This window comes from Cyrtonyx montezumae, unplaced genomic scaffold (assembly GCF_038088225.1).
Source record: "Cyrtonyx montezumae isolate F1298 unplaced genomic scaffold, pur_monq_1.0 scaffold_17, whole genome shotgun sequence".
Classification (NCBI taxonomy): domain Eukaryota; kingdom Metazoa; phylum Chordata; class Aves; order Galliformes; family Odontophoridae; genus Cyrtonyx; species Cyrtonyx montezumae.
Genome location: NW_027071903.1, coordinates 24,031,422 through 24,040,757, shown reverse-complemented (window position 1 = coordinate 24,040,757; position 9,336 = coordinate 24,031,422). Strand labels below are relative to the sequence as shown.

The 9,336-nt window shown below is 37.4% G+C and overlaps 1 protein-coding gene across 1 annotated transcript; it reads right to left on the bottom strand.

Moving 5' to 3' along the window:
- Window positions 1–1,581: 1,581 nt before the first annotated feature.
- On the bottom strand, window positions 1,582–9,336 carry DNAAF4 (dynein axonemal assembly factor 4). The gene is made up of 9 exons (XM_065733753.1): window positions 9,214–9,336; window positions 8,805–8,952; window positions 7,996–8,129; window positions 6,502–6,742; window positions 5,617–5,762; window positions 4,958–5,067; window positions 4,148–4,301; window positions 3,177–3,282; window positions 1,582–2,132 (listed from the first exon to the last, which is right to left on the bottom strand). The coding sequence occupies exons 1-9, from the start codon at window positions 9,334–9,336 to the stop codon at window positions 2,023–2,025; spliced, it is 1,272 nt and encodes a 423-aa protein (XP_065589825.1). The 3' UTR covers window positions 1,582–2,022.

The window sequence follows — 9,336 nt, the reverse complement described above, 5'->3', positions numbered from 1 at the left end:
GGCGACGCCCCGGAGCGCCCTGGAGAGCGTAGTCCTTGCCCCGCCGCAGCCCGCCGGCCCGACCGCCCCGCCAACTACAGCACCCGAAGCGCACCGCGCCGCTGCTCGGCCCCGCCCCGCCCGGCCCCGGCTGCTATGGCAACGCCGCGCCGCGGAACCGCCGAGCCCGGGCCGGAGGCCGCGCAAGCTCAAGAGCTTATCGCTAACGCAGAAACTAACGCAAAGTCAAGCTTTGTTACTACACTGTGAACACTTCATCTGTCCCTGCCCCCAGCTGACTGCAGGAGGACAGAAGCGTGCGGCTCCCTGCTGCCCCCGGGTATTTCACTACATGCCTTGCACAACGTTTGCTCTGACCACAAACACATGTGAAATGTTCTGGGCTGTTATGTGAAAGGCTGAGGTAAACCTGCTTCTTTAGCAGGACAAAATGACTCCTGCTGAGAAGGTGCCTCTGAGCCCCAACACTGAAGAAAAAAAAAAAAAAACATCCTCATCCTCCTCCCTGCACAAATCCCAGCAATCCCATGTTCTGCGTGCTTGAGCCCAGCACACTGACCAGCAGTCCTTTGGCAAAGACTCAGGTTTTGCAGTTTAAAAACAATCTCAAGCAAATATGGCACTATAGCACCTGCTGCAGAGATGCTGCCCCATACATACCATCCCATGCATCAAACATTTTCAGAACATTTGCTCACCTGTGGGTCATCTCAAGGCAGTTATTTAAATACTGCCTTTGACAGAAGTAATGTTCATGACTACCCCAGTTTAAAGTACACTCTGTAAAAACAAGTCTCACAGACTTTCTCACAGACCACACACTTTGACTGTTGTTTCAGATGTTCTGGGAATAACTGCCAATATTTCAGTCACTTTGTTTTGCTGCGACCAGTAAAAGGTACCCAAAAGATGCAGCACACTGATGACACGCTTCTCTGAATCATACCTAAACTGTGAAAATGAAACTTTTGAAATGTATCATATATATGTAATGTAAATCTCTAGAAATAGTTGAGCACAGGAGTCATTTCCCAGAAGAGTTATGTTTTTATTATTTTCTGATTTTAAACCTCTGCACTGCGATATCTCAGGACACTAAATATCAGCCTACCAAACCTGTCCTTGATGTGCTGTACACACAAGCTCAGGTGTTGAAATCAGAAGTTTAACACCATTTGCTCTTCACACAGCCAAATGAGACAGGCTGGCATTATCTGTACCGCCAAGTACATTTGATTCAGCAGGCCCTAGCAAGGGCACTGTTGTCTATATCAGAGCAATAGAAAAACGTGCCTGTCTACATCAGAAGTAGCCTTAAGTAGCTACAGCAAATCGCTAGCTTATATGGATGTACGCAGGTTATTCTAACAGACGCCCAAACAGAGAATTAGGGACTTAAAACCAGTACCTGCTTCTTTCATCTTTCTCTTCTCAATGGTCACTCCTCACACTAACCCCTGCTTCACCTCAGTAATTACATGAAAGAAAGCTGCTGTATTTTGGCTGCTGCATTACACTTAACTGAGGCACTGCTCTCCTTTCAACTGCCACACATGAAGCATTCACACCACCCATCCACTTCAGTACAGTACATATCTGTAGATAAGACAGCAGCTGCATGCAGCATTTCGGACACAGCTCAGCCCAACTAAGGCTCTAGGCCGAACGACAGGAAGCAACACCTGCCACCCACTCCTTGTTTCAACAGCAAAAAATTGCACAGAATAACATATATATATATACACACATATATTTTTTCCCAATTACCTTGTGCAGGAAAACAATCTTGTATCTTGACAATCTTGTACCAAAGTGATACACAGTTATCTATATTTCTAATGGTATTTGTTATAGCACTATGCTCACCAAAAAGTAATCCATATACGCAATATTTTATAAATTCAGTAGGTATTCCAAGAGAAACAAAATAAGTCTAGTTAGCAACATACTGAAGAGAACATGAACTAAGGCTCCTTCTGAGGCCCTCAAAAGGGAACCCTCACAAAAAGCTCCTTTTTATTTTTAAGACTTTTGCACTGTTCCTTGAATTGTATGTCGAATCTTCTCTGCATCTTTTTCTATAGCTTTATTTTTAGGATCAATCTTGAGAGCTGCTTCATAATCCTGGAGACCTAACATCAAAACATAAGAGTGTCAATCATTAATGCAAGAATCTTTTTCTCTTAGCATCTCATTGGAAATAAATGTTCCCTAGCTGACTGCACAAAGTATTGCTCTTGAAATTTGCTATTGAGCAAAATGGATCAGAACAACAATAGGATTAATTGCTATCAGTACTTTAAACGTACACCTTGTTCCTATTATTTTTAAAAATATTTTAATGGAAACATCACTACTACATGAACATTTTCAGATCCTGAAACATGAAAAGAGATCCACTTCATTCATATAAACGAATCTATACTCACATACAGAGATCAATTAACTTTGCCCTAACTCAGGCTTTCTTTGGCCTAAAAAACTTTCCACAGAATAAGGCTTCAGCCAGTAGACTACCTTAAAATTGTTCAAAGTGTGCCATTCATTTAATAAATACACAAATGAGCACAACAGCCTAATGAAATGGTTTCTATACCAGACTAAATTATAACGTAGGCACACTGAATAAAAAAACTACGGATGAGGGAAGTGTTCAAGAGTGTTATGCAGAAGACAGAAAAATTGTCTGATGGAATGAAAGCACATGAAAACAAGAAAAAAAAACACACGAGCTGTGAAAAAGATAGCTTAAAATATTAGTAAAGGAATGAAGGAAAAAATAAGTAGTCTTTTCTAATAACATTTTCAAGTGGAAGTGAAACTGTAAGGGAGTGTAACTGACAAAGGGATTCAGAGGTAGGAGATGGCCACAGCTGGGAAAAACTGCATTTCGAACATTCTTCACTTCCTATTATTATCTTTCCCTTTTAACTTTGCCTTAAAAAGCCAAGGGACACACAGATTACGATAAACATCTTTTTGGTCAATATGGAGAAAATTAAAAAATATGTGGTGCTAACATTCATAACAAAAAGAGATACATTGTGCAGGCTTCCTTTAAAGTCCCTTGTGAAAAATAAATAAATAAATAAAGGTGCAAGCGGTCTCACTGAGCTAAACTACTCAGTCACCACAATGGGTCCATGTGCATGTATTTGCAAACATCAAGGTCTTACCTTCAGTGTACAGTTCCAGCTGACAAAAGGCTGTGCCACGTCTCACATATGCTTTTACTCGTGCGGTCTCATTATCAGGAACAGGTGGTGTTAGCAATTCTAGTGCCTTCAGAAATGAAAACACCAAAAAAATAGAAGTAGATTTTCCATAGTTTAGTTGGGGTTTTTTGTTTGTTTGTTCATTTGGAGTGGTTTTTTGTTGTTGTTGCTGTTTGTTTAATTTATACATACTCCTTTCACTTAATAAACAACAACTGAAACATAACTACAAAGCCTACATAACTCACTAGGATTTCTATCAGTCATCCCACAGTTCGATAAATTCAGTTCCATTGGCAAGATTAAAAAATCACGCATACTGTGATGTTTATTATACAGTCAAATATTGTATTCCATTTTCACAGGTGATACTGCCTCAAAAGAAGTACCACATGTTATGCTGAAAAAAAAGTTATAAGCTTCAAGACATATTAGTTCCAAAGATAATAATTCTGGGATAACTTCCTCAAAGTTTTTCAAGTATTATTTGAGATCTCCCCTTTCTCATTGCACACTTACATAACATACACAAGAAGGTGCTAGCTAATACACAGAGATGATACAGGCATTATTAAAAATGCCTGGTATTTTAAAGGTGTCTTCCTCACCCTTACTGCTAACCTCCTCTTTCTTTCACCAAATGAAGAACACCGCAACATAACACAACAGGTATTTCTGCATATTCGGTGCTTTCTCTGCTCCAAGTTTGTGATTTATTGTTTTGGGATTTTTTGTCCCTTGAGTGCAAATATTCCCATGATATTTTACCAGTAAAGAAGCATGTACCAAATCAACTGGCTTCATTATACCAATTCTGAATTTAAAAATTGTGAACTGAGCTATTAATTTCTTTACAGATCTTCTTGAAACAGAAGTATTGCAATAATAAACCACAACTGCATCTAAGACACTGAGAATCTATACATTTATACCTTAGAGGAATCTTCAATGGCTTTGTGTAAATTTCTCAGCTTAAGATGGCAAGCAGCACGATTCAGGTACGGTAATGGAAGCTTATTGTTTAGCCGGATTGCAAGGTTATATGCATTTACAGCTGCAAGATAGTTTCCTGTTGCAAACATTTTGCTAAGTATAAAGCAAGAAGCAAAACATGATTTGAACAAGGTGATGTATCATGAAACAAACATCTACTTATTGATAAGAATTAATCTGGCAAAAAATTAAGGATTTAGCAGATTTCATTGGTCGTTTACAATCTTTTCTGAGAACTTAATGCTCAAAATATATCATACTGACTACTTTTTCCAAAGTCACATGGCTATGCTTAAAAGCAGTAAAAAAATCAGTAAAAAGAGGACACATCTATGCAGCCACATGACCAATTTTAAAAAAGATTCTGATTACCTAATCAAAACTTCCTCTATAACATAGCTATATAAATGTACCAATAGTTTTATCAAATGCCTAAATCTTATTCTAGACAAGTATTTAACCTGTGAATGAGTACAAGTGATAGGAAATAATAAGCATAATATTCCACTAATCGAACTGTCCTCAGTATGAAAATGTGCTGTATTTGTTTAGGATTTTGTTCATCACTAACTTCAGTAACTTCATCTCATGACTTTCTATGAGATTTAATCTATCAATAAACTCTTCACTGTGTAGACAGTCCTCTTCTGTGTTTAGAATAAATAGAAAACATCACAATTTTATATAAAACACACACAAGGTAACTAATACTTCATTTTATATAGATCTTCATACAGATTCTAACTTACTTTCCCTTGTCCTTTAACCAGTCTGGATTCTTCTCCTCTTCTTTTAAATCTTCCAGCTCAGACAAATCAGCACTTATTGTCCTTCGAGCTTCTGCTTGTTTTTGTAGCCACTTTAAATATACAATTTGCAAGTTTTATTTTTGAAGGAAAAACTGTATCTTGTTCTTATCTGTTCATTCCGTTCTATCAAAAGAATTCTATTTGTCTCATATTTTGGACAGAGATAAATACTTTATTATGTACGACAGGAACAATTTCCTATTTTCCCCAAATATTTTATTGCTGTGTGAGAAGTAAGGTTCCTACATTATTAATACCTATTCAATAAAGCTCAAGAGAGCTTTGTTGCGAGCAGTAAGCTTTAGTGAGCTCCTTTTTAAGACAGAACTTCAATGTACGAGTAAAGAAATTTCAAACCTTGTACTTCATGGAATTCGGTATTGGAAATTTTTCTTTCATTAAAAAAATGGAAAAGAAAAAATGTTATTTATCTGCACAATGCATGGAGAAAAATATTTCTTTAAATAAGACCGTATTCCTTGGAAGATTAGAATAAAGTCCACAAGTAATATTTTTGTCAACTTCCTGAACAGAGAGTAAATAGTTTGCCATCCTAGAAGATAAAAAAAAAAGCACCACACAAAAAGAACAATCCCTACCTCTTCCTCTTCTGCTACACGAGATTCTCGCAGAGCTGTAGGAAAAACTCGTGATGTGAAGCTGATTTTAATAGTACCAGCAGGCCGAGGAGCTGGTAACTGTTCTTCTTTTAAATTCTCTGAAAAGATACTACAGGAACCACGACCTACAAACAGAATTAGAGTACTAGAATTGAAAAGTGAAGGAAAAGGGATTCTTTTTCTGTTTTTTTTTTCTTTTTTCCTACCAAATTCCAAAGTAAATCTAATTTATAAATTCTTGTTATTAGAAATAAGCCTTCTAGGAATGTTTGGACTGATTTTATTGAAGAAAAGTTTCAAATAGCATTTGTTCTTGCTGCTAAGCATGCAATCTATTACTGACTACGTTATCTGTCAGAAATGAATTTAAAATTCTTTTCAAAGCACTCTTTCACTTACATGACTCTCTAGTGGGGCAAGCACAAGACCTAAAACTAATCTTACCAAACAATACAAAGATAACCAAAAGGAAGAAATTTTTGTTGATTCAGCCCTACAGAGAGACAGTCAGGAACTAAGTCATGGGAGAGTGAAATGAGGCTGCTTATCTCTATGAAAAATGGCAGTTGGACACTTCAGTCACAACACGAACTCCACCCTCAGAAAGTTTGCATCACACTGTTATAAAGACTTCCTGTTCTATTTTGTTAAAGCCTACAACAAAACTTGGTTTGTGCTTCCAAAGATTTAAATGAGAACTAAGAACTCACACACTTTAGCTCAATTAATTGCAATAAAGACACAAAAGTGACTGCAAACTAAAAGAGTTCAGTATAGTAGAGACAAACAATGAACCAGAAACATCTGGAAATAAAGTTATATCCACATTCTGTGGAATGTTAAAATACATCTCAATAATACAACCTTTTGTAGGTTTGAGTTTGGTCTTAGGAATTTCTTCATTAGGAATTCTAGTTTTGTTTATTTTTTCCTTTTTCTTCTCCTTTAGCTGCTCCACTTCTTCATATCGTTCCCCCTCTTTTTGTACCCTCTTTTGTTTCTCAGCATCTTTTTGCTGACTTCTCCATAACTCCAACTCCTCAGAGACTTTCTGCCGCTCCTGTTCTTTCAGATCTTCAATTCTTTTTCTTTCTGCTTCTTCTAGCTGTGTGAATGATAAAGCCATCAGATATGGAACATTCAATAATCAGATGGACTGAGTAAAAGGTATCATTGTTTATGCCAGTCCCATATCCCAAACACATCATCATTATTAACAAAAGCCCACAGGTGAAGTTATAAAAAAATAAAAAGCTTAAAAATAACAGCGAGTAATTCTGATTGGCAGTAAACTGTGATTAGTTTTTAAAAGTCACATATTTTAACTATTTTACTACCACTATGCAGGTATGATCCAATTTTCCCTGTATTTTATAGAACAAAAAAGGTACTCCACAAATAAATCTTTGATAGGCTTTCTTTTTGTCTTCACAGTTCATTTCAGTTAAACACAAAAAATATGCTGTTCACATATCACCCTTATGCTGAAAAAAAAAAACCACTTTTTTTTTTTTTTATCTGCTTGGACTGCTTTATTATACTTGATGTTAAAGCTCTTCCTGCCTTTGATTCAATAATGATGATTACTAGAGAGCTAGGAAGTGCCTTCCGATGAGGCCCTAATTACCAACAATTCTGGAAGACAACCCCTCACTGTTCATAAACAAGTTCTGTCTCAAAACCTTAGCCACTTTTCACCTCAGGATTAGTGGAATAAATAGAAACATACAAGATACAGTTTCATTTTAACACATTATTTCTTATTTCTCCTCACAAATTATTACATACTGGAATAGCTATAGCCTTGCTGCTAAAAAAAAAGTTACTAACTGCAATTTACTGTGGGCAAAACAGCACATGCAATCTTAATAGGTCATTGTATATAGTTAAAAGTTATTATAAAAGAGAAAAAAATGTGTCTTGACAAAAAAAAATACAAAGAACAATGGCAACGAATAGATGATATAAAACACAATGGAGAATAAATAAAATTTTAAATATATCAATTTTTTTGTCAACAATAAATGGCCAATATCATATTACTAATGATAGTATTTACTCATGCTATTTGCAGAGGCCACAGAAGATGATTATTTTGCCACATAATTATAGTCTTCTTTTAAGTCAAAAAAATCTGAACACACAAAAAAACAACTTTCTTCAGAATTATTAATGGAAAATGACAACTTCTAAGTATTTTTATAGTCGTTTCATAACTGGTAAAACACACATTTTAAGAAGATACAGGATTCTCCGCCACTATACTAAAAATGTGTACTTAAACATTTAACCAAGCAGCTCCCAGATTAGTTGGCAATTGGTTACATCCACATCTTGTAGAGTTCCTTCTACATTTACCTTCATTGTAGCCTCCAAAGCATACTTCTTATGTTCCTGCTTTAGAACTTTTTTTGCTTCTGTCTCCTCTTTTGCCTTTTCGTGTGCTTTTAGAACAGCATTCTCTCTTAGATGTTGCAGTTCCTCCTTGTTAGCTTAAATAAACAAAAAACTGTTTAGTAATTTAGGCCTGAAATCCTACTGTGATGCACCACGCTCATAAAAACAAGATTCCCCTTTTTCACTTTGAGAAAATGCAATGTTTCCAACTCCACAAAGCAGTTTTTATCAAGCCCACCTGTAAACATAAAAATCTAAGACTGGCAAACACACAGCATTAGTTTTATAAGAAACTTGCTGTCTTGTGCTCAGTAGAACCATGACATTCTTTGTGTGTTCTGCTGTACTTTTAACAATAAACAAGGTTTTATTTAGCTGATATCTAGCCACAGAAGTTCCACGTTTTTCATTATGATTTGTAAGAAAAAAAAAAAAAAAAAGACTTCTAGTAAATTCTCTCTCTTTTCAAAACCAGCACTTCAGCCCCAGCAGTTGGTCACTGTGGAACTGGTAACACCACAAATATCAACTACACTTTTCTATGAATGACTAGGAGGAGGGAACTCCAAAAAAAAAGAAGTATACCATCCACAGCTGACACCACATTGTTCAGGGACAGATGAGAATTTGTACACTTTCTGAAGCCATGAAGGTAACGGTAGTATTTTTCTATGTCAAATAATACAATCAGAGAAGCAACAAAGCCATTGAAAAGAGTTTTCAGACAGCCTGGGTTCTTACACATCGGTTTTTCCCAACAGAGAACTTACCATTTACTACCGTCAGGGACTCCCACATGGCCACTTCTTTTTTATACAAAGTGAAGAAAACGATGCCATTGCCGATCTTTGCTGTGCTATTCGTCTCATCAATAGCAGCATATAAAATGGCTTCAAACAAAAAGGGAGGGATGCTTACCTACAAAAATACAATTAGCAAACACGTACTAATAACGGAATTCTTAATTCACTCTCAGATGTTCCAAATAGTCAAAGCGAGCCCGCGGCACACCGGAGGCACCAAGTGCTGCTCAGCCAGCCGATGTGCCCGGCACGGCGTACAGAGATTTTACAACCGTCAGCCCAGCCGAGCCCCAAGAAGTCTTTGACAAGACTGCAGGACCCGCGGCGCGGTGCTGAGCGCGTGCTTTTAACGGAGCAAGGCCGAGCCGCCGCCCACCTTCAGGTACCGCTCGGTGCAGAAGATGTTGGCGGCGGTGACCCGCAGACCGCGCACGGACAGCGAGAGGTACACGGCCGCCCCGCTCTGCCGCCAGCTATACTCCCGCAGCCACAGCGGCAT